Source organism: Chrysoperla carnea, chromosome 4 (assembly GCF_905475395.1).
Source record: "Chrysoperla carnea chromosome 4, inChrCarn1.1, whole genome shotgun sequence".
NCBI classification, from domain to species: domain Eukaryota; kingdom Metazoa; phylum Arthropoda; class Insecta; order Neuroptera; family Chrysopidae; genus Chrysoperla; species Chrysoperla carnea.
This window is the reverse complement of record NC_058340.1, coordinates 9,974,695-10,002,428: the sequence shown is the minus strand read 5'-3', so window position 1 is coordinate 10,002,428 and position 27,734 is coordinate 9,974,695. Positions and strand designations below refer to the sequence as shown.

Genomic DNA, 27,734 nt, shown 5'->3' with positions numbered 1-27,734 from the left:
TAGGAAACCAATTGACAGACATTCATGTTCAAATACTTTTTTTTGTCGGCATTTTTGCACATTTTTCGCAAAAATTTGCAACAATTTTTTTTTGAAGTTCTAGAAAAACATAAAAAGAACAAAAAGTTCCATAGTATCAGTATCTTAAAGTGCACCAATTTACGAGTTACATCCCTCACAAATTTTCAGCCGAATTTGTTTAATAATTCCAGCACACAGGTTCCTGACGAATGGACTCGACAGGTCCATTATGTGTGTACCCTCCTCAAGAGATTAAAACCACTTCGGATCTGTAACCAACAACAACACGTAAGCCGTATCTTTTTCTGTTATTATATTAGCCTACTACTCTTTTCATTTGCCTAAGAATATTAATTTTCCGATTTGAATACCATCAATATAAAAAATTAATTATATAATGTAAAGGAACTGTAGAGTACATTCCATTCATTTATAATGTACTTTTAAATGTCTACCATATAAAAATCATGGTCAATTTTCACGGACATTGTCAATACATTAAATGTATCATTATTTCATATAGTTAGTCACACAAATAGTATAATTAATAAATTCTAATAAAAATAAAAAATTACTAACCACAAATATTCTTTAAAAAAAAAAAAACCTTTTTTCCTATAGTAAAAATTTAGTTATAAATTATAATATATCTTATTTTATGTAAGGTCAATTAATTTAAAATGAATTACATGTTTTTTATTAAATTATGGAATTTTATTTTTAACACTTTAATGTATTTGTCATGATTTTATCTACATTGTTTCTTTATTTCCTCGTAAAAATGTCCATATTTGGATACACCCATTTAAGGGGGAATTCGATTAACACTTTATTGATTTTACGTTTTGTGTTTGTCTGAGGAAAAATTATTTTGAGTCATCATAAAAACTATTGACTTGATTTTTTGAAGTAGTTTTTTTTATTAGTCATATAAATATCTTTATGTTTACATGAAAATGGTTTTCCATCTAAGTGTTTGTCTAAACAAAGAAATAGAAATGTAAAATTCTCAGTAGTCTGAATCATATACACAGAACATACCACTCAGAAATTAAGAACAATTTATTTTCGATTTATTTTTATACCATGTATATGAAATATATCAAGGTATATTAAGTTTAGCTCCAAGTTTGTAACGACTAAAAATATTGATGCTATGAACAAAATTTTTTTACAGGTGTTCATAAAATCACCTAATTAGTCCGTTTTCGGTTGTCTGTCTGTCAACACCATAATTCAAAAACGAAAAGAGATATCAAATTGAAATTTTTATTGCGTGCTTGTAAACCGTTAGAGATAGAACAAAAATAAAAAACATTTTTTTGATAAGATCGCAGTTTATACATGACGTAAAAAAACAAACAATTGGGTCATCAACAATATCTATACATGGTTAATTCAACTATTAACTCAGTCAATTGTTTATTTTTGAGATTGCTACAAATTAAAAATATACGTTTCTTGTATTATTGCAGAGATAATTTTAACACTTTACTCTACTCACTTTATTATACCCTTTACTCTATCCCTTTGAAATTTGAATATGTTATAGGTATTCATATTCTACCTGCCCTGGGAACTTTTATTTTTTTTTTAATCCTGTTAATTTTCCCAATTTTTATTGTTCATACTGAGGTACTTTTTCTTATTCCACTGTTCTTGGATGTGAACTATGAAAATTAAGAAATTTAACAGGATTTTCAAAAAATAAAAGTACTCAGGGCGGTAGAATATGAAAATCATATCCATATTTCAAATCGATAGAGTAAACTACAAAAATAGCAAATATTTCCGGGCACCTACATCATGAATTCATTTATGGAATCATTAAACTATATTATAATAAATAATTAAAAAATAGTGAAAAATAATTTTATAATTGGTGTATGACTACGAGTTTTATTATATTTTCTCAAAATTTTTCGTTCATTCTCAAGAGATTTTTAATTTATACACCCATAATAAAATTATTTTTTATTATTTTTTAAAATTGTATTGTATTAAAGTATGTACTACCAAAAACCAAATATAAATTCAATTCATATTATAATATTTGTATAATTTTATTTTTCTATGAAAATTCTATACTCTCTTACTTGAATTTTTATATTATTTAATTTATTATATTTTGCAAGTTTTCCTATCGGAGCACATCAAAGTAATGACAATTGCGTTTCAAATTTCTCAATTTTTATGTTCCACGAATATAATTTTCATAAAAGAAAATATTTTGTGTTATGATTTATACTATAATTTTAAATTTCTTTGTATTATCAATATTTCGAAGAAATTCAATATGCGATTCGTTACAACGAAATGAGAAAACAAATATTTTTTGGAATATTATTGAACACACTATAAACTCCTCTTTCCACAAATATCCCTAAAACATCGCTTAAGAAATTTTAAGCTTTATTTTCAAAATAATAGGATATTTTTAGCACGTTAAATCTTCTAAGACCATTGTAATTATATGTAAACAAATTTCAAAGAAAGTCAATCTTTATTAACTAATTTTTGATTTTAGTCACAAACAATTTTATGAGCTTCCTTAATGAGCTTTAACTTATCCCACGAATAAAAGGCAAATAAAACAAAACACTTACGCGCAGTATTATGCATGGTAAAACTAAAAGTACAACACATTTATAAAAACACAAAGAAAAATCACAAAAAAGGTAAAAAACTACAAAATATCACAAAAAATTAAACACAGCAAAACTTGATTGACTTAAAATGTTTAACTATGAAAAATTATGTATCGTAACAATAACATAAAGCTCAAATTTAAACTAATTCGATAATAAGTTCGATGTACCATTTGATTAAAAAACATTTATTTTAGAAAACATAAATAAATTAGTATTAATATTGTCTTAAATCATCACTAATATCATCAAAACTTATTATTGGTTTCATGAAACAATCAATCAATAATCAATAGCATTCAATCTCATTTGATAAACAAAAACAACAACAACAACAATTGTTGATCTCTGTTGTATCTGTTATATCTGTTGTGTTAAGAATCATGTTTTCAAATGAAATTATATTTATAATATTGTCAGTTTTTGAACCTGTTCTCCATTATAAAAATGACGTACCTATAAAAAAATGAAATAAAACAAAAAAAAAAACATTTTATGCAAATTAATTATAATAAATAAATAATAATCATAATAATAATAAACACATAATCATGGTTTTATTGGTGTAATAGAATACACCACCGTACCACCACCACTTATTACTTCTTGGAATATAGGTTTCTTTTCTATCATATGTATTTCTAATCGTTCTTCTAAATATTACCTTCAATATACCCGTGGAAAGAATACTAGCTACAGTAATTTGTAGTTAATTATTTTATGTGTTCCGTATTATTATTGTCTAAAAATTAATTGTTGCAATTTAAATAAATTTTTAAGCTTAATTTTCCTTTGAAAGTAATTATTAAAGTTTAAAGTACGTTTAAGTTTAGCCATGACCTTTCAATATAAACAATTTTGGCAGAATAAAATTTACAATTTATTTCTAATAAATATAGGATATTTAATCAATTTTAAATTGTTGGAAAGCCTTTAATATTTCATCCCTAACACTTAAATTTTTCTAAACACTGAATTGCTTCATACACGTTTCTAATCTTGCGTCCTGATTACAAGTTTTTACAAAAAATTAGAATCGGCACCAAAAAAATTTTCAAAAAAAGTATTAATTAATGACTTTAATATTTCATCAATAACTCCCACTTAGGGCTAAAATTATTTGTAACTTATTTTCAACACTTTGATTTTTGTTGAATTTTGTCATAGCTTCTTCATGAATGTAGACGAAAAATAAGAATAATATTGTTCGATATCTACCTTGATTTTCGAAATATCGAAAGCTATATAATTAAACCAAATTTTCAATTTTGTTACCATGATAACTAAAAACGAAAAGAGATATCAAGCTGAAATTTTTATAGCGTCTTCATGACGTTGGGTCTTGTCCTCTTGTAAACCGATAGAGATAGAACAAAAGTTTAAATGTAAAGAATATTCCTTATAAAAAAAAAAACCAACTTTGGTTTGCAAAATTTTTCGGAAACATCACTGTTTACTCGTGAAGGTGCAAATTAACTTAGGAGTATATAGTATGTGTACACGTATTGTATTTGTGTGTATAAGGAGTGGATATCTTTCTTTACCTACATGACGTGACGTAAAAAAATAAACGATTGTATTAATCAACTCTATCTTTATATGGTATTTCGAAATTAACTCAGTCAATTGTTTTTTTTCACTTGTTCTTTCTAATCGGTTCATAATTAGTGACAAGTTGACGGAATAATTCTATAAACCTACAAAAATAATGCAATATGATGAGTTCATACCAAAGGCATGAACATAAAATTTTTTTATTGGAATGGTATTTATTTTTAAGATAGGTCTGAGATGCGAGTGTCTAACGGTTTGTATTAGCTTGGGGCTATTTATTTATAATTTGATTTCAATCAAAAATCATATTTAGTTAATACAAACAAAAACAAAAACATTCAATTTTAATTTAATATTTTTGTGATTTTTTTCTAAAAATTGAAAAGGAAAATTATTTGTTTACTTGGAACTTAAAATTATATGTTTATTGGTGACCTTTAAAGATTATTTAATGATTTTCAGGTATAAAACAAAAGATGGTGTACTTAAACTGTCAATTTAAAAAAAGTTGTTCCTTTTGGTTTTGAAAAAAATTTAGGTGTGGGAGAAAACACAAATATGCGTTTCTTTATTACGATAAAAAGAACTTGTTTAGTTTTTTTTTTTTTTTTACAGAGATATGGAATTTAGGCCTTCAATTTCTTTTTTGACCATATAATTAACTAATAAATTTTATAAAAATTTTTTGACAACTCAGATTTTGATTGATAATAATTATTAATTAGGTGGCGATTAATATGTATAATAACAGTATTGCTTACACACCCAAATCCGTGAAATTTAATCAAGGCTTATAATATCTACGGAATATACTAAGTTTATTGGTGGAATATTTAGGTTTTTTGCTTCCTGATTCAATTTTCTTTTTACTCCATAATTTTAAATCATATGAAATAATAATATAATTTATTTTATATTTAATTTAATTATTTATTTAGTCCAAAAATATAGACCGTGGAAGAGAAAGGGTGCTTTGTTAAATGATAAATACATACTTGAAACTGCGTGAGTGGCCTCGTTTTGGCGAGTATACCAAACTTCTCTTTACAACTTTATTCGAAAGTGCTGCATTTTCAAATGAGCATGGTAACGTCATATTTAAGCTATCGATTTAAAAAAATGCAGGAAGGAATTTGTTGTACGCTATGACCACTTGATAACATTAATCATTATTAAATAATAAAATATTTGACCGACAAAAATTCTGCACCGATGAGTTGGTCCACCTTTATTTTGTTTTGAATACATACCTGGTTCACTTCTTCTATGTTATTTAATAATTATTGATTTTATCAAATGGTCATAGTGTCTCACAAATTCCACGATAGCTTAAATATGCCGTTATCATGATCATTTGAAAACACATTCGCAAAAAGTCGTAGAGAAAATTTTGGTAGGCTCGCCAAAAAGAAGCCACTCACGAAGTTCCAAGTTTATATTAATAATTTACCAAATCACTCATTCTGCCTGACAGTCTAATAACTTAAATTTTCAATCATTAACAAGTGAAAATGTTGTTATTTTCCAAAATAAAATTTATTTCTATAAGTAGTGATAAAATTTAAAATTTATTTTTCAATTGAGAGTTGATGATCTTAAAATATGTAAAAAAATTTAATTTTAAAATAATATTTATAATTTATTTTCCATCACTATGTTTGCGTCCGTGAATTTCTCACTTTAATTTACACCCTTAGCTACGCGTCTGGTTGTATACAAATAATTGAGGAATTAAAATTTTAAGAAGATTTTATTGTGTAAAATAATTATATTTATAGATTCTAATTCACATTTCCATGATACCGGAAACGAAGTAAAATATTTGTAAAATGACTGCTATTATTATGTATTTTAATAGTATCTTAATTTATTCTTTAAATAAGATTACCTTTGATTTAAGTTTAAGAGAATGAGAAACATAATTCGTTTTCCTTATTCAACGTTCATGGTTAATTTTTTTTTTATTGAAATGTTAATTATCAATAATAATTATAATAATATGCAATTCAGCTCTTGCAAGAATATGTGTTTAAAACTATACAGATATGCTTAATAAACCTGGCACAGCCGATAAAATTAAAATATACTTTGATAGATAATGAATTATCAGAATGCAAAAATTTGCGAATATAAATTTTGCTTTTCTAAGAAGACTTATCACAAAAAAATTTGATTTCTTTTTTATACACTTGATGCGATAGATTATTTTATATACTTTTTGGAGTACTTAATTCGAAGTTTTATAACACATCAGGTTTTCGAAATATTTTACTTAAAAAAGGTAAAAAGTCCGTTTTTCGTTCAATTAAAAAACCATAACACCACTACGTAATTCTTTTCTCATCTGGAAATTGCAAGCCATCCTTTTTCTTCCCTCTTTCTTTAAAATACTTTTTGAATCATTCCGATATCCCTTTTGCTATTTGAGAAATCATTTGATATTTATTATAGTTAAAATTCATACTGTTTTATTACTAATATAAATAAATATATATAATTAATTAAATTCCACTTAGATATTACCTACTTATTCGATTTACTGGAAAAAAATTTTGGAAAATTTAAAAATGACTTTTGAAGGAAAATGAATGGTATTTTCTGATGGCGTAAATTTCTTTTTGAGGAAAAATTATTCACCGGTGAAACATGAATTATTTAGGAGAAAAATAAGTTTTTTACATATTAAGGTGTGAATTTCTCGAAAACATGACGTGTTGAAGCAATTTTTCGGTCAGATTCGTATTCAGCACGTCAAGAAGCGTTCAAGAAGTATACTCTTGTTTTGAGTATAAAATATGTGTCGACCAGTGATAATAGATTGATCACATAAAGATTGATGTTAGTTTTATACTATTTGTTAATGTTTCTTTCAGGTGCAATCCAATAAGTTCAAAATTTTTAAAAACATATTAAATTAATACTTAAAAAATTAAATTTAACACTTAGCTAAAGTTAGTTAGCTTAGTTAAAAAAAGTGTTGGAAAAAATTTGAAATTTGTGTCAATTAATGAGTATTTAATACGTCTTCTGTATAAATTTCAATCCGATTTTCTTGTACGATTTTCGATGTACCTACGAGTAATTAATTATTTTTTCATGGAAGGATATGGAGAAGTCGTAATAAATGTTGGTTTTAGTCAATTTATGCGACTTTTAAAAATATTACCATTTACATAAAAACTTTTATCAATATGCCTCATGTTTAAGCTTTATAAAGTGCATAAAAATGAAAAGCCGATATATACTCAGTCAAAAAAAAAAACGCAAAACTTAAACCTTTCTTTGTGTTATTACTTTAACATTACATGTGACTCACATATAATGTTATAGTTATAACACTGGTAGAACACGTAAATGGTAAAACACGTGCATTTTTTTCTATATAAAGATAAAATAATTATTTAAAAAAATTTGAAGTTTTAATTATCAATTGAATCATCATGTTATGTCTCTTGTGAAAAATTAATTTCGATTCTGTGTATGGTTTATCAGAAATGTGCTCTTTTTTGGTAAAAACATTTATTGGCATAAATAGTCGACACGAATGTAAGAAATGGAATAAAAAATATAAAAAGCTATACAAAAATCATTGCTCCATTTCCTTGAACGTATCTGCTTCATTATATAACACAAATTTCATAATCCATCAATTTGTTGATTTTTTTAAATCAATTTGTATTTACTATTAAGAGGTTATTATTTTCTTAAATTTTGAAGAATGTAGACCAGTTTGTCTTTCCGTTAATCCTACACCCACAAATTGCTTAACAAATAAAAGTCAATATTGAATCGAAAAATTGAAAAAACTAAATAAAAAAACTTACGAAATTACTCTCTATCTTTGGCATCTCCTAAGCTTGATTTTAGATTAGTGACTTGCTTTTTTATGGTTTGTTTCACTTTAAACTGTCACATTATATAATCGTAAACTACATTTTTTGTTTTCGAACTTTGATCTTGATTGAACTTTGCTTTATGAATTTATAATAAAACCACATGGAATTTTTTTTATATAATAATCGCTGATAAAAGCGAATTTACATTGAAGTTAGTAATTAAAAAACAACTTTTCCGCTAATAAGATTTGCTTTTTATTTGTTTACTTTCTGACAGAAAGTTATTTTTTAAACCACGAAAAGCGAAATCGAAATTTCTTTTGCCTTTGCGTTTGTAAGTATCTGTACATCTGATCAATTAAAAATTCTCCTCTTATTGAGGTTCCATGTAAAATTAACCCCATTAGACTCAAAAGGAGGCTATAAAAGTCAAGTTTTGTAGAATTCATCCTTAAAATTTTTACTGTAACTTTAATGGAATATTTAATTTTAAAGTGGAAACACGAAAAATTTTAGTCTCATTTGAAAGTTGATTTTTCTAGCTTCCAAGTCATATCCACCTTAGATTGTTATATCATATTTATATGCAAGTAATTTCAACCTACACATGAGCTTTTACAAAAATCAATATATGACGTTCCATATTCATAATGGAAACATACTTTGTATTATAAATCTATCAGTTTTGATTAATTATTAAGCAATTATTTTAATTAAAATTTTTTACTGCAGTTTGAAAAGTGCTAAGCTATATCAGGTGTTTATTATATGACCTTGAAATGTTCGTAGCATCTGGTAGATTTCAACAGATTTCAACTTAATATATTTCCATTTTGACAAACAGTCCATTTTCCAAAAAAGTAAAATGTTCAATTTAAAATTAATAAATAGTAGCATTAAAGAACTAAAAAAACACGCTTTTGTAACTAGTTGAACTAAAAGGTAGAAAATAATTTCTTTAAATTCAAATAAATAAATCGTAAAAAAGTAGGTGGTGCTTAATTTCAATTATTGTAAATATTTTAAAGATAGATATTGGTAAAAGAAAAGTCATTATTATTTTGTGTTTTTTAGCTTTTTAAACTCTTATTAATTTATCAAAAATTCAGTATAAATATGGTGGGAGCGCAAATAAATGTATATATTATCAGATATGGAAATCGTTAAACTTGAAAATCCTGATTAGGATAAATAAACTTATCAAGTTATTGCATTTTCATCGGTCCTTGATAAGCTCTCCAAATTTCGAGTTAATCCGATGTCTTGTAGGCGGTCAAAATCATGTTCAAAGTTTCCGTTATATACTAACATACTAACAGACGTATGGAGCCAATAAAAGCGTGTTAAAAAGAAAAGGATACACTGTTTTCGCCTGTGCAGTATTTGTTCAGACCTCATATAACCGGAAAGGCAAATGGGCGAACAGGTAATGCATCAGTATATGAATCCAGTTTAGCGCCAAGCGGGTAACGATAAGAGTAAATTTGTTGTTGTTACATTCGAATTGAAATCAATAACGCGAAACTCGAAATAAAATAGTATTCAAGATAATATTTCGAGTATCGTGATATTTCAATAACTTTCTAATCGCCGTTTACTTAAATATGAAATAACTAGCTCGCCCACGTGGAATTCCGCAATGCTATACTCGTGGCTATTTTATTATAGACATAGGCAATTTATTTATAGGCAATTTTATTACAGACATGATATTGAAATTACATAATGAACAAAATTAAACCCTAATATTATTTCTTTAGTCAGTTTTTTTATAAGCGGTACATTTTTAGACCGTGATTTTTCGTCATTAGCCAGATAAGCTTTAAAAACAGGTTTTTGGTAAGGAAATAAGAAAGATATCGCATAGACAGGGTAAAACAGACGAGATAAATAATATATAAGACATTGAAATTATGAAATTACAATTGCAAGATTAATAATTCTTAGCCATATTATTAGAAAAGAATATTTTTGAATTATTAGATGGCTAGAATTATTTCACTCATTGCAATTATTAAAATGACAGTCGGGTAAATATTGACGAATAAGGGTGCCATATTGGTTTTGGGGTTTTACAACAGAGAGAAATAAGGAAATTTGAAAATAATCAATTTTGTTTAAGTTATGACGACATTTCCTTTGGCGAAAACCTTGGAGTGACGTATTTAAAAATAACATTGTGACATACTAAAGGGTCCGCATATTAATTAGCTAATGTATTTACTTAAAAATAGATTTCAGTGTTTCAGCGGAAGTTTAGAATTTTCCTTTTTCCTGTCAAGATAAATTAATGTATTTACTGCAGTACATATGCATAAAAATTAGTATAATTGTAACCGGTTGTTTAAAATCTAGGCAGTATATTAATGCTAGATTTCGTAATGAAAAGAGGTGTTGGAATTAAATATCAATGTAATAAAACTTGACAACATAATTACATTTGGTTTGTAAAAAAAATATGGAAATCATTAGAATTTTCTACGGCTATGGAAAATATACAAAAATAATATTTCACTTAATCTGTAAAAATTAAGACAGTAGTATTACTTGGTGAATTCATTGGATTGGAAGTTTCTATCATAAGTTTCACAACTGTGGAGATACTAGTATTCCACAAATACTTTGAAATTATTCTACAATTATCCCAATAAAATACCATCATAACGGAAGCCTGTATTTCTGATAATATAAGTTTGATAAAATATTTGTTTAATTTGATACAAATTCATAAAATCAATTATCATAAATATTATTGTTTAATTGATTTTCTGTAGCGTTTAATTTTTCTACAACCATCACCCTCCTCCCCATAACTCCAATTTTTACGCGCCTCTTCCGCACAAATATTTTTACGTACCAAATCCGATGTCGTCAAATGCACACACACACACACACACACACACACACACACACACACACAGAAACCAATCCAAAAGTGGTGTTAATACATGATCCTGACTTTACCTATACTGGGAACAGATTTCTCCAAATATTCAGAACAGGAAGTAGATTGTTCCGAATCTCTAAATCAGGTGAATTAAATTTAATTGTATAAAAAAGTTGTTTCTCGGTACTTGTCTTTCCGAAACGGCTGGATAACTTTTTTGTACATTTGGTAGGTATAAGAATAAGTCTAAGAATAGGTCCCCACCCTTGTTTATGGAAACCTCATGTAAAAAATTTTATTGATAAACATAGGTCAAAGTTTGCTAAAATGTCAATATTACTAAGGTTTCATGTGTAAAATATATTAATTAACAACAATAATAATTAAGTGAGAACTATAGCACGGTAGGTTCTCTTAATTAACACGGGCTTTATTTTATGTTATAAAAAACTAGGGTTTCTCACTAAAAAATTAAAATGAATGCAAGAGGTAGGTCTTATAATTAATGAATTGGAGCTGCAAGTTAATTAAGATTAGTAATCGCTGATAAAAAAATATTATCGAATAAATTGTAGATGAAACGAAGTTCACTGAATCATGTAGTAAATCTATAAAACATTTAAAGTATTTTTACTTCAACAAGCACGTACGTAAAAAACGTGATTAAAATTTTGAAATATTCCAAAAAAACACCCGCATTTGTCATTACTTGGGAATAACAAATTTTATATCAAAGAACTGTTACAGTGCATTAGTAACGTCATCGCTAATATTATGCATTGCATGAATAAAACTTTTATCTATATATATATTAATTAAACAAATCAATAAAGAAATAAGGAAAGTACAGAAAATGGATAGTTTTTTTAAACGTTCAAAATATTTAACAAAAGTTTGTTAAATATTTTATTTACTATAAAATTATTTTTTTTAATCGGAAAAACCTTGTAATTCCGAGCATTTATTAATTTTACTTTCCCTTATTGTTTATATATAAAAATTGAAGTGGTATAGGTTAGTTAAGTTCACATAATATAAAATTTTCAATAAGACTGCATTCCAGAAAGTCTAATGTAAAATTTTTTAATTACATCAATTTTTATACCAAGTATATATAAAATATATCAAGGTATTCTAAGTTTAGTCCCAAGTTTGTAACGCCTAAAAATATCGATGCTACGAACAAAATTTTGGTATAAGTGTTCACAAAATCATCTAATTAATCCATTTTGGGTTTGTCTGCCCGACTGCCTGTCTGTTTCACGATAACTCAAAAGAAAAAAGAAGAGAAGTTTTATTATAGTAAAAAGCTTAATAGGTTTTAAATGGGGATCCCTTTTTAAAAATATTACAACTACTCTACTCTCCCAGGTTAATTTGATAGAAAAAGTCTTGCAAAAAAATTGTCAATAGCTTCGAAGCCCCGACCATAGTAAACCGTTGAGGCGAAAATCTCCAGTCTTACTAATAACAAATAAACATCCCTTCTTTAAAAGTCTAAGACTTCAAGGCTTTTTCTTCATTGAACACTCACCAATCATATTACCGATTTATGTAAGTACGTATTTTATCTTAATATCAATTATTATTTGTGAATCATAAGATACAAACATAATAATTGAAGTGGGCAAAGAAGTGTGTGATTTTGAACGCTTTTAACAAATTAAGTTACGTCAAAATTAATATCTCGAAAACGAAAATTAATATCTAAAATTTTTATTTATTTATTTTATTCTAAAAACATATTTTTAAACTCTTGTACTTTTTTTTCAATTCTGTCCAGATAATTTTTAAATATCGTAAAAAATAGCTGGGAGGACAGTGAGTTTTACATGCTTTGAAAGAGGATTATCAAGTGCATTCATGCTGGAAAATACCTTACTTTAGTCGTATATACAATTTAAAATTTAGTTAAAAATACAATTGAAGGATGTACTTTTCTTAAATGTTTATTTCATGTTTTTTAAGTTATAAAAAAAAAAAATTTGAAAAAATCCATGTGTTTTTATTTTACAGCATTTTTAAAATCGCACGCTTCTCTACCCTACACTATCTTTAGTGTTTTATATTCAGAATTAAAACAATGTAGGTATACCTAAATATTATCTTTTCAGATTTTACATATAACACATAATTAAATTATATAACAAAAACTCATCTAAAAACTTTATCTCTTAAACTTTGCTCACGTGTATGTTAATGAAAATTTTTTTTATTACTTATATATTAATCCTCGTGCAAAAATAATACCCGCCTTTAAAATTATAAGCAAAATAAAAACACTTTTTATGAGATGTTAATTCATAATATGAAGGTTAGTTACTTAATTTAAAAATTATAGACCACAAATAAATGTCTTATTCAACCTATTCCTTGTAATTCATATAAAAGTGTCTCAATTTCTAATTTATATTCCTTATATTTTATTTTAATTAAGTGTTTACTTGCAAACAACTTAATTTTATTATCTTTTGAAGGGTGTCTATCTAACGATGCAAAATGCTTTTTATCGTTAAAACATGGGTAAAATATCGAGAAGAAAAAAAATTGCAAATTTAACTTATGAAAGTCCAATGGAAGACTCCATGGTCTTTTTAGAGGTGTAAGCTTTAGAAGTGCCACAGTTGTAAGCTTTAGAAATGTTTTGTTCCTGTTTTTATATTAAGACATTTTCTGAATTTAAATTACGCTCTCCACAAATTCTAGCTCAATCATAAAATATATGACTATTCAAAATACAAATCAAACTTATAGATAATAAATCAATTTATAATAAATTAATTGTATAACGCAGGCTTGGTTAGTAAAAAAAATTTATTTTCAATTAACTATAACTGACTTCCCTGTACAAAAAATATAAAACTTCAAATCACAATTGAAAAATGTACGATTAATCAAAATGTAAATGTTTTAATTGCAAATTAATTTCCATCAATAAAATCAATAAACCATCCATCATATTTTTCAATTTACATCAATGACGATGACTTTGAATAATTTGATTTTCCACACCAAAGAGTAGGAAAGTATAGTTCAAGTATATAGAGATCAATTCAAATTTTAGTTTCAAATGAAACTCAAGTATAGTATAGCTCCGCTCTATTTAATTTGGGAATTCCCGTAAATCGGATATACTACGCATTAATACTATAAAGTTCAAGGTATAACCGCATTAACCATAGTAATTACTTTGGCAGAACAATAAGTTGATAAAAAAACATCAAACAAATTTTTAATACGTCATTGACCGAATCTAATGTAATAAATATATGTAACAGTGATTATTATTTTTGAATCAAAACCTTCAATTACTCTTTAAGATTTATTGAAAATCTTAAATTACTTTCAAGATCAATGCTGTTGTGTGTCCTTCATTCACAAAGATTCACATTCACATTTGAAATTCACAAAGTTACAGACCCGGCTCGCGGGGAGTGCGAATAAGGCTGGTTAGCGGTTATAACTTTTAAATACTGTAATAGTGGCATTAGAAAGATATACAAAATATCATCGGTAATTATAATTTTTAATTGAGAGAATTTTACATAAGCGTTAATCATTGAATTTGTATAATAAAAAAGTTTTTAGAAAATATAATTATATAGTTTAAAACATGATGACCATTTTTAAATTTAAGTCTAATATTTGCAGTGATGTATTTACCTTTCTTGTTTTGGTATGAAAATTTTGAAACAGTAGGAGAGTCGCCAATGTTTTTGAAAGATTATTTCAAGACAGTTGGTTTCTGAATATTTCTGTCTTTATTGAACTGAGGTAGGTATAAAGTACCTACGTCTTGCATCAGAGAAGGGTTGGATTAATAGATGCGATGCAAGTAGAGAAACCTAATTTCTGTTCGGCAAATTAAAATAAAAATAATTCATATTAAAATTACATCCCCGCTAAAATGATTTTAAAATATTTATTTAATTATAAAAATTATATTGTATAAACAATCTAGCGAGGTGTTCGAGCAAAGGGCAAAACTGTCAAAAGTGTAAAGGCATAAAATTTATACTTAAAATAAAAAACAAAAAACACACCATCTTAAGTAAATTATCTCAGGAATGCGTACTAGTATCATATCAAAAGTACGTTCTTACTAAATTTGAATAAGAAAAGAAATATCCAAAATCAGAATATCAGCTTTAACGGGACGTTGCCTACTTTTATTCCAAATTTTTCTCAAAATATGCAAATTTGTATAATGGAACGAACGTTAAATGAAAAATATTTCTGTAAAATATGATATAAACTTAATGAAATAATATGGTAGATAAATTGTAACCAAAGAAGGCTTCAAAATTATTTTGGGAAAAAGCTTTCGGCTAAACTGACTGAAAAATTGGAAAAGTTTTCGAGATATTAGGGCTTCCGAGGTTCCGACGTTTAAATGAACTCTAATCGAGTTTTCTCAACTTTCACAAGTTAATCCTTATATATAAAATGAAAAGATTGATTAGATATAAATTTTTACGTTAATTCATTTTATTGTGTGAAGGAATATTAATGTACCAGATTATTAAAGTAAGAGGTATAAGAAATGAGTTTGCCTCATACACAAGATAATTGGTGTTATTATCTTCTTGATCAAGGATTACAACTGACCGATATTGATTAGGCGGTAGGAGCCATCGCATTTAAGGTCATTACTGGTGATAGAGACTACGATATCATTTTTTGGTAGAGTATTTGGTAGTATTCTTTGTTTTTGATTTAACTTCCGTATTACGATAATCCATTTAGATAGTTCAAACTTAATTAGGATATTTAGACTAGTAGTAAAATGAATTTTGAAAATACCTACTCGATTATAATGCATACGAAGATATGTACTTGCGACAGTTCTGATCACCAAAATATTATTCCAAAAAAAGCATATCTGGTTAATAGTACTATTGGTCGGAAAATTTCTTATTTAAAAAATTGTTTATTTAAAATTTCAATTATTACATACTACAATTTGATTCACATTCAACCTTATGTAACATGCAAGTGTTTTTAGAGTGTTTTGTATTACTTGAATCTCCTAGCTTTACGCAGTCCTATTAGATCCAAACAAATTCATATATTTTATTCAAGCCGGTCCTGTATCCAAATATGTATTTGATACATTTACATCAGGAAAGATGATGTCAGCAATGTATGATTGTATACTATAATTGGTTTTTGTTTAAAAAGTTTGCTTTGTTTTTTTTCCCCATCTACAAAATTAAGTTTTTGATTAGTTTGTAATTTTCCCTAGTTCTTGCATAAAAAAACCACATACAGCTTAAAACAATCATTCATCAAATTCATCAATGTTTTTTTTTACATATTTTTTATAATATACTTTGCAAAAATTGAGATGGAAATTTTAGAAGACTTAAAAACAAATATTTTAGTTGAATTGGTTGTAAAAGAAGCTACCTTAAAACAGCGCTCTCATTATGGAAGTAAGACCGTTATAATTAAAGGTTACTTTTTTCTTCAAAAACTTTGTTTACAAAAATTAAATAGAAGTTAAGGAGATTTTCCAATCAATTTTGCAATCGCCACATATATAAGCCAGACAAATAATTTCTAACAAAGATAATTTAATTTTAAAATGCACTGTCCTATTCTTTACATGTATCTTATTTTATCTATGAATGTCATTGAATTTTTTTATTTAAATTATGATGAAAGGTTACGGGGAAATCTGCAATTGTGCAGGCATGAGTTTTCTTCTAAATCGTTGCTAGCTGGCATGAATCGTTAATATGGAAAATGAAAATATAAAAACTAACTCACAGCATTCTTAGAATTGCAATCAATATCCAAGAATGTTTGGTATTTTGGAGATTAGTAACAAGTAAAACAAAAAGTCGTCCATTAAAAGCCAATAGCCTTAGGTTATATTGGATGCCCACGAAGGAAAAACTCAGGCTAAAGAGCCCATTGGGCTACCATATATGTGTTTTACCACCTTTCGGCTGATAATTTCATTTATCAACTCCTCAATTATTTTGAAAGGCACCTCTTTCATGCATATATCATGCAATGCATCAACTCATCACAACTAATAATTAAATAAATTTTTGTTGTGAGGGCGGAAATCGAATCCGCTAACCTAGACATACCGCGGGCGGAATTGGATACGATACAATGGACCAAATATATATAATTACAATATCCACATTTTTAGTACCCGCATATTTTGTTTTTATATTATAAATAAATCAAGTTTTTCACAGTTTGCTTTTTATGCAATACAATCAATTAAATACTAATTTAACACTTATTATTAACTTTTGTTATGATGGAGTGTCAAGTGGAAATTTTATTGGATCTTGTATAAGTTGAATGCACTGAAAATTATATTTGAAGACTCTATGACAGAATAATTGAAATTTATAAATATATTTTCCTGTCTGTATATATATGGTAAGCTGGTCATAATCTAAAAATAGATATTATTGGCAATAAGATAATAAATCCTTCTTAATCAATAGAAAATATGGAAACAAAAAGAAACACATTTAGGTTCTGATTTTTAGTTTAGAAATTTTGAATTTTTCTCACTGGATTTGTACTTTTATTAATTAATTTTAAGTAATTAAAAAGTAATTAATTACTAAAATAATGGTTTAGTTGTCCAGCCAATAAAGTTACGGGAAAAAAAATTTGAACCAAATTTAAATTTCATGAATATTCCCTATTACTACTTTACTAATACTAAATGAACTCGTTGTTAATTGTTAAAAATAGATCATTTTCTTTCCAGAAGTAATTCACTAATACGATAATCTAGAAGACAATAATAACTAGATAGTCGACAACCCAACAAGTATCATGAAATGTACTGTTTAATTCTTGAAATCTTACGTGAACGTAAAAAATCTTGAATAGTTTTATGTATACTAAGTCAAAATAAACACAAAACTTAAACCATTCTAAGTGTTATTACTATAACATTACACGGTAAGAAACTTTTTGTGTACTGTATTGAGGGAATAGTAACATAAGCAATAGTTATTGTGGAAGAGTCAATAGAGTATGGGCGCCTATATTGCTTGGCGATATCCATAATACTTCTGGTGGATAGCCCTAATTAATACTGTAATATTACTTAAGCTAACATAGATAGTAATATAATAATCAAAATAACTCTCTGATCTGAAAACACTAAACAATTAGAACTCAGTTTTATATAAGTTATAAAACATATACAGTAGAATCTCGATAAGTTAAAGTCCAAGGGAAACACAAAATATTTTAAGTTATAGAGGTTTTAAGTTATCAAGTGTCTATGTTAGGTAAAGGTTAATATAGAGGTATGTACATGTTTCTATGTACCCTAGTTAATATAGAGGTATGTACATGTTTCTATGTAGTTACTGAGGGCCTATACAGAGATTATTTATTTAAGTTATAGAGGTTACGTATTTTAAGTTATAGAGGTTTGGGGCTCTGATGGGAAGGGAACATGGTATTTTTTGAAGTAACATAGGTTTTTATGTTACCGAGGTTTAAGTTATCGAGATTCTACTGTATAATAAAACTTTTTTGTACATTTTTTTATTTATGTAAATATGTTAAAAATGCTAATGATAATTAAAGATAATTATTTAAACAAATTTATATTATGATCAATCAATCAATTAATCATATAAAACTGAATTAATTAAACCCGGATACATTAAAAACTAATAATTAAGAATATAACATACAATGTTTTAAAAGTTATAAAGGTGAACTAGCTTTTATTCCAATTTAAGAATATAATAATACTAGCTCGACCCGAATGGAATTCTTCTCCTGTAGGTACCCTAACTCGTGGCTAAAAACAACAAACAACAGATTTCGTAGAAAAGTGGTGAAAAAATCAAAAATTCTTAGTTAATATTAGGAGAACATGTATTAAAAATAATTATTATATGTATAGAGTATAAGAAGAGCATCTGTATAAATTAACAAGCTTGTTATACCATGTATATATGAAATATACATAGTATATTAAGTTTAGTCTCAAGTTTGTAACGCTTAAAAATATTGATGCTACGAAAAAAACTTTGGTATAGGTAAATCGATAGGAAATCGATCCGAAATATCGTTTTTTTCGAAAATTACTCGGCAATAATACAAAAATCGGTTTCATTTAACGATTGGGCGGATAATTCTCGAGATAATCCCGGAAATGGATCCGAAATAACGTTTTTTTTTCGAAATTTACTCGGCCAATCGCCAAATAAACTCGATTTTTGAATTTCTTGGGTCAAAATTACCTTATAAACTGAGTTTCATCAAATTCCGAAACAAATAATTTTTTACGATTTTTTCGAATTTTTCTAAGGGGTACCCCTTGAAAAAATTGCAAAAAATCGATACAAATTTATCGTCTCCAATTTCGATAAAACTCTTTGTATAAGGTAATTTTGACCCAAAAAATACAAAAATCGGTTTCATTTAACGATTGGGCGGATAATTCTCGAGATAATACCGGAAATCGATCCGAAATATCGTTTTTTTCGAAAATTTCTCGGCCAATCGCCAAATAAATTCGATTTTTGAATTTCTTGGGTCAAAATTACCTTATAAACTGAGTTTCATCAAATTCCGAAACAAATAATTTTTTACGATTTTTTCGAATTTTTCTAAGGGGTACCCCTTGAAAAAATTGCAAAAAATCGATACAAATTTATCGTCTCCAATTTCGATAAAAGTCTGTATATAAGGTAATTTTGACCCAAAAAATACAAAAATCGGTTTCATTTAACGATTGGGCGGATAATTCTCGAGATAATACCGGAAATCGATCCGAAATATCGTTTTTTTCGAAAATTTCTCGGCCAATCTCCAAATAAACTCGATTTTTGAATTTCTTGGGTCAAAATTACCTTATAAACTGAGTTTCATCAAATTCCGAAACAAATAATTTTTTACGATTTTTTCGAATTTTTCTAAGGGGTACCCCTTGAAAAAATTGCAAAAAATCGATACAAATTTATCATCTTCAATTTCGATAAAAGTCTGTATATAAGGTAATTTTGACCCAAAAAATACAAAAATCGGTTTCATTTAACGATTGGGCGGATAATTCTCGAGATAATCCCGGAAATGGATCCGAAATAACGTTTTTTTCGAAATTTACTCGGCCAATCGCCAAATAAACTCGGACTATATATTTTTTTTACTTTAATAATTTTTTTGCTTTGAAATAAATTGAAAATTAGCAACGAAAGGTTTAAAGCGTTAGAAACTGGTTACAATGAAGATCTTCTATAGAATCTAAGTACAAAAAAATAATTTTGTAACCTCAAAGCCGTCGTTAATTACTTTTTAATTTCATATATTATTATATTTCTTAAACAAAAAACAATATCATGATTCGTTTAAAATTGCAACATAATAAAAAATATTCTTCATATATATTTCATAATACTTTTATTAAAAGAAATATTCCATCAAACAAAATGAAAACATATCAAATAAATTTTCCATTCAATAAAATTGCATAATTTTTCTATCAAATAATTTTTCCATTTAAGATTGTATTGCGATTTTCTTTCAAGAAAGAAAAATCTTATTTATAGCAAAATATAATGCAAAAAAAATTAAATATATTCAATAGATTGTTTTTATGAAACAATTGTCAAGGTTAGAAGCGGGAAAAACTATTCAAAGCTTTATTTTTTTATTTTTTGATCCATTCTAACACTTAAGTCAAGAACAAATTCTGATTTGTAAAAACCACACCCTCTTTAATCTTATTTTCTTGGATATTGGTAAAAGTTCTATTAAACACGCTGACTAATATCCGCTGATGTATGAAAATATAATTTGACGTATCCTATCCTTTTCACATCGTAGCAAGATTCGAATATAAGTTGAGAACGAGATATTTAATTTTAATAGTAGGTAACGAGAAGACATAATTCTGAGAATAAAATGCAGAAGTGAAGTGAAAAATTACAAAATAATATTTTCATCATATTCATTTTTCCAAAACAAATTTATATGCACTAAAAAGAAAACCGATTTCAAAAGAAAAACTTTTCCAAAACAAATTAATATGCACTTAAAAGTAAAAAAAAATAACGATAATATAATGTAGTTAAAATTATTGTTATTTTTGGAGTCGGTGTCAGCCAAGGTAATGTAGCAAACTGTTCTGTCAGAGTTGCTTCCTTGGCTGACACGAACTCCAAAAATACCAATAATTTTAACTACATTATATTATCGTTATTTTTTTTACTTTTAAGTGAATATTTGCATAAATTTGTTTTGGAAAAGTTTTTCTTTTGAAGTCGGTTTTCTTTTTATGAAAAGTTTTTTTATAACATATCATTTTTCAATAAATGTTTTTTATAATTATTATAAAATTATAATTCGTAGTAACATTTGTATTCTTGGGTAAATAAAATATTCGCAATTAGTTTTAAAAATTATAATTATTTAATAAAAAAAATAATATTACTTAATAAGAAAATTATTGCTCTATTCTTAATAAGAAAACTATTGCTCTATAGGTATATTAATGCTTCTTTTTTATTTTACTAGCAGACATATTCTTTTTTCTATGGAGACAATTCTGATACTATTTCACTTGTGTCTCACTTTTTCTGTATTAAAGGAAAAGCAGCTTTGTTTTAGGAATAAAAACACATTAAAATAGCTTAAAGAACACAAAAATTGTATACAATTTTTACGCTTGTACCTAAAAATACACTTCATTTTAGCGAATTGAAATCAAAAAATGTTTTGAAATAACAAAATTTATACCATGAAACAATATTATAATAATAAGTAACTTAAATAATAAAAATTCAAATAATTAAACTAGTAAGTATAAGTAAGAAAATTTCTTGCTATTTAACATTAAAACCATTAAATCCGTAAAGTAAATAAAATTATTATGCAATTAATTATGATTATAAAATGACATAATAATAATTAATTTTACAATCATTTAATAATAAAAATTAAAATTAAAAATATAAGCAAAAAACTAATACGTAAAATGTATAATTACTGATCATTTATTGATTTTTAATTTAACATGAAAACAAGTTTATTCCTTCATTTGATTATGTTTTCTTTAAAATAACTTTTTCAATCATAGTTCAGAAATATAAGTCAATTTATTATTGGACAGAAAAAGCCGGAAAAACACCTATTTATTTTACTTCTCCTCAAAGATTACTGTCTAATTTTCCTACCTAAATAAAACTATTTTTAAATAATTTTACATTAAAATGTATTTCAAATCATACTAATAAAAAATACTACTTCAAAAATATGCTTTGAAAATTTAAAAGTACAAGTTAGTAGCATTATTGGAGATACAGAATGGTATCCTTGGTGCAACAAAAAAAAAGATCTTGAAACAAACTTAAGGTAGTACCAGCATGAAATCACTTTTCGACAGATTTGGCCGAATTTTTTTTCTCGGGTTTATAATAGCTTTATTTATGAATTCCTAAAATTTCATAATTTTTGACCGTTTAGATCGCGAGATATTTAAAGACAAAGTTCGCGATTTTGAGGGTCATGTCCCATTTAAAGCATGTAAAATGTCCGGTCTCTCCAACTATTTTTTATGATATTATTATATATTGAAGAAAAAGTAGAAAAAAATGTTTATACAATACAATTCTAAAAAAGAAATTTAGAAATTAATTTTCACTTTCGAGATATTAATTTTGACGTAAATTGATCGAAATTGGGACGTTGGCATAATTATTTCCCATTTTAAACGGTCAAAATTTCTGAAACTTTGGGAATTAATAGTAAGCATTATTAAATTCTTAAATTTAATTTTTCGTTAAATTCTGTCGAAAAAAAAATTGTACCATTGCTTTAACATAGAAACTGCAAATACCATGCTGGAACATCGTTAAGTAAATTTCTTCTCGCTCCAAGATTTTTTTTTTTCAAACATCAAATCCAGATCTGCTTTCTTCTTTCGAGGCTAAGTGGCCCAGCGAATGAAAATGCAATTGACTTCAACTGTTTGACTACTTACACATAAGTTTCGAATGCAGGTAGCGGCAGTCAAGTAAATTATAACTAATGAGGCGGTAAATTGAACTGTCGCCGGTTGCTTGGATAAGAACGAAGTAACCGACTCCACCCACACCATAAAAATTTAATTTTAATCGAATGTAGTTTAAATTAATAAAGATTTAAAATAATAATGTGCGTGGCCTTAGTTATAGAGGTATATGTCTGAGAAACGGAGGTTAAATCCCTCTAATAATTTTTTCCTTTGAAATAATATTTCTTTATTCAGAAAAAATTGCTTCCGTCAAGAAATCATTTTTTCATTACTTTATTATATTGTTTTCATTACTTGTATGATCGCGACATTTTACGGCCACCTTACTCAATCCAAGTTATATTGAGTGTTTTTCCTCCACGCCACACGACATGCCAAGGGATTGCATGTACTTTAGAGGCTGAACACACGTTAAAGGACACGTTAAAGCCTTGGTAAATTGTCTTAAACTATGTATTATCTTCGGTTGTTCATTTAAATAAAAATAAATCATTTTCCTGTGTTAATATATTATTGTTTACGGAATTTAAATCTGATGTTAGTGCATTTGCATAATAAATTTAATAACATAAAATTATGCGTACATTTTTTTTCACTAGGTATTTAATAATGTAAATTTTCCTACAGATTTTTTAAAATAATATATTGAAGTATTAGATTTATATCTTAACATGCAATGATCTAGTGAGTACTATCACGGTACTGACAATTACAATATTTATAAAATATTAATTTTTCGCAATATCTGTACTTTTTAGAAAATTTTTTATTTTAAGAAAATTTTCTCTTTGTGATAGAACACGAAACGTACGAAATTATTATTTTTTAATGGAACATCCTATATATTATTTTATTTTCTGGTTCTACGATCGACATAAAAATGAGTTTCATTAAAGTTCCTCCCACGTAAACTTTAGGGTTTTCAAAATGTTTTGTGTTTTCTGAAAATATACTTGTAATGTAAACGTTTAAATAAAATGTAACTTCTAAATAATTTTAACGCAATTGTGAATAATTGATACCTGATTTTATTACGTAAAAGCTAAATATTTTTAGTATTTAAATACTGTTGTTTTTATGAAATATAAGTATTGTTTTGATAATGCCTTAATAAAAAGATGAAACAATCGTTAACAATTATTTTCAATAAATAAATAATTAAAAAAGCGGAATTAATGCAAATAAAAAATTGTGTTTTTATTATTAGTTATAGAATTCCACAAATTAAGGCTCAATACAATTAATAAATTGAGTTACAAATGAAGATTGTCCCAAATTATGACTAAAGGATTGCAAGTTTAAAACGGTCATAACTTGTTCAACTTAAATGAAACAATCTGTATTTTATGTCAACAGCAAATTTCATCATCTTTTGTGTAGTTCACTGTTTATGTTTTCATGGACAACACGCATTTTCAGAACTGATTTTAACAGAATTAATATGAATGGCATCATGGCTTATAAAGTCAAATATGAATGGCATCATGACAAGTATAAATTATTATTTGCCTTTTTTATATCCATTTTTTATATTTGCCTTTTTTATATCCATTTTTTAGTCTCCATTTATACTAGAAACAAGCATTTTAGCCTCATTCGTGTCGATTAACGTGAATAGCCTTGAATAAGAAAATTTGTGGATGAGGTAATAATCGCTAGTTCATAAACTAATAATCTTATGTATTATTTCTCTACCGCTTAGACAAAAACAAGCTGTAAAAATAATATTAAAATTTAATTTTATTCATTATGTAATTTGTATATAATATCTGTAGTAAAATTGCCTATAAATAAAAAGAAAGTAAATTACTGTTATATTGTTTGTCTAGACTGTTTTTAGCCACGGATGCTTCGGAATTTCGCAAGGAGCGAGATAGTGGCTTTGTAGACCATCAATGGCTGATTATCAGGGTTTCGAAAAGAAAAAAGTTACTTCCTTAAAATTAATATAATGCAGTAGATACCAAGTATCGTACCCACACAACCTTTACTATGCAAAAAATAATTTAAAAAGTGTATACTTATTTTAATCATTAACATATTTAATAACTTTATACAGAGTGATTAAAAGTATCAGCTAAATTTTTTTAACAGGTTTTAATATAAAAAAACGAAAAAATACCTGTAATCTTTTTCCAGAAGTATTGAAAAAAAGTGTCTAGTTTTATTTTTCGAAAGCTTTTTCCGGATCAAACTGACCGATTTTTAAAAATACATACCCAATTTTTTGTAGCAGAGTCCGATTTTCTTGCTTCAAAAAAATCCCCTTTTGTAAGAAATTATTTTTGCCCAGACCTAAATTTTATGTACATGGTTTTACGGTTTTTTTAAGGCTAATAACTTTAGCAATAGAAAAAAATATAGCTTAAAAATATATTGAATTACAAAAAATTAGAAAAGTTTTCTTGGTGAAAACTTTTTACTCTGAAAATATTTGTAATTTAATACCGAAAATTGCAGTTCGGGGGAAAAAATAATCAAACTAAGTTTGTCAAGCAAAGAAACAGAATGTACGGCAAAAAAAAAGGTAGTTCCACAAACAAAAACAATGTTAAAAATAAGATAACGGGTATTTTACATCTTTTTTATATCCCTATCGGTTTTTGGAAAATTTAGCTTGAAACTGTTTAAAGTGATTATAAACCTACAGTATTTAAAAAAAAGTTTTGGTTTATTGCACGGTGCATACATATAAATCAAATATGTACATGCTTTGTAGTCAAATAATTTGTTATTTTTAGCTTTAATACCACGAAACTAAAAAAATATATAATATATTGTACGCAAGTGCTGCTTATAAATTTGATAATATAGATATCTCTCTTCAATCACCAATACTCTAACTATAGGCGTCTTTGATCATCAAATGATGGATCTGCGATGAACTCACAATCAAATTAAAATTTTGTTTTTATATCATCGACAACCTTATATTTTAATGGTATTATTATAAACTAAAATATTGTCTTAATATTTTAGATAGTTGTTTATCACACTCTCTAGATTTTTGGATATAGAAATATCCAATTGAAAAGGATAATCTATATGATTCATCATTTTTTCAACCAACTTTGAACGATAAAATAAGAATAAAAAACCCGATTGCCTAGGAATTTTTTGTGATTTTTGGAAACTTTGTTAATCAAAAAATGTATTTGTTAAGTTTTATTGAAATCCCTAGTATTATTCCATCCTTGCATATCTGCTTAAAAGATCACCTGTACATATGTACAACTTTCACTATACACTAGTTGTAAGAACGTAGTAAAGTAAACATGTAACAAATACCTATATATACTCTTTTTTAAAATTTACAAGTTCAAGTGTATGTCATTCAAATAAATCAAAATATTATTTCCTTTATTTGTCTGAAATAATACATTACTTGTAAATTGAAGTGTTTTACTCACTTAAATCGCTTGAATAAATTTTATCTTAATTAGAATTACGTAAATTTATAACCTTAACAATAATATATTGTTCTGCTTCGCCACTTTTTACATGAAATATGTATTATGAACAGGGTCGGCTTATCCACCTGGGCGCCCCAGTCTAGTCATGCTCTTGACCTTCTTTGATTAAAATTTTTTTTTTTAAATTTTCGATTTTGTACCATATTTTTTATCGAATTAAAGTGGTTCAGCTGTTTGCGCAAGTACGGTGAATGTTTTTTTTTTTTTTTTTTTGCGGTAAATGATAGTTTTACCGCATTTTAGTCCCTTGATCACAAGAACCACAGTTTTAGTCGGTGGAAAATTTTGAATTATTTTATTTTAAAATTGTGAGTTTTAACACACAATAATGTTAATTGTACAAAAATTCATCGGTGAATGATCTTCAAAAAAGTTTTCATCATGAAGAAAATTTATCTCAGAACTTTGGTTTTTGACACTTTTTCGATATTTTTAGAGCTTTTTAATAGAAAACAGCAAACGTGTGTGACAGTTCTTCTATAAATCTTCTTCTACCTTAAGGCCTTAGTTAGTTAAAAACTCGATAAGTCAATTAATGTAACATTTCCCTTGGTTCTTAAGATATCGAGGCTCCACGATATTGATGGAGAAAATTTTCAAATTAATTAAATTGAAAAACTTTGTAGAAAAGTCTTTGGGAAGTAATTCTATTCCGTATAAAATTTAGAAATGAATCGATTTATTATAATAAAAAGTTGATTGACCTGGAATTGACAAGAGGAATTTGATTTAATCAATCATGAAAAAAACCCAAACAAAAATATTTGCGCTTGTAATTAATTATCACTTCAAAAATCTTGAAATAAAACAAAATTACATGTTATTAATTTTATAACCTAATCAAGAAGAAGCTAATGACATTAAATTGCAATTTTAAATCTGAGTAAATTTTATAATCTTTCTGTCATAAAGATATACTGTTAGATAATGATTTCAAGTTTTATTGATAGATCTCACCAAATTTTTATTGGTAATTCTCACCTTCAAGTGCTTATGTGGGGGAAGGGGGGGGGGGTGTTAAACTCATTATTACGTAAGATTTTATCAGTTGAATTTGTGCTAAGGATTTTATGAGTTGAAATTGTGCTCTGTGCTAGAGAATAAAAACCATTAATTTACGTAAAACTGTGAGTATTAGTGTAACTGATCCTTTTCGAACAATTTTTTATTATTCGGCAAAACGAAATTGAATATTAAGTAAGGAGGGGGTGATTCAAACTCTCGTGTGTATGCTAAGAGGGGGGAGGGAGGTTGGTTTCAAAAATCGTCAAAATTATGCTTACTGTTCAGATCTCA

General features: G+C 26.6%; 1 protein-coding gene across 3 annotated transcripts in view; it reads right to left on the bottom strand.

Annotated features, from left to right (window-relative positions):
• Positions 1 to 27,734, bottom strand: part of LOC123297993 (scavenger receptor class B member 1) — a 135,488-nt gene that overhangs the window by 54,961 nt on the left and 52,793 nt on the right. Inside the window, exon 1 of one of the 3 annotated variants that reach the window (XM_044879841.1) lies at positions 2,628 to 2,728. The exons of the other annotated variants lie outside the window; for them this stretch is intronic. Coding sequence (XP_044735776.1) covers positions 2,628 to 2,667 — 40 coding nt within the window. The 5' untranslated portion in view covers positions 2,668 to 2,728. Of the gene's footprint in view, positions 1 to 2,627; positions 2,729 to 27,734 lie in introns of those variants that run through there. 3 annotated transcript variants of the gene reach the window in all.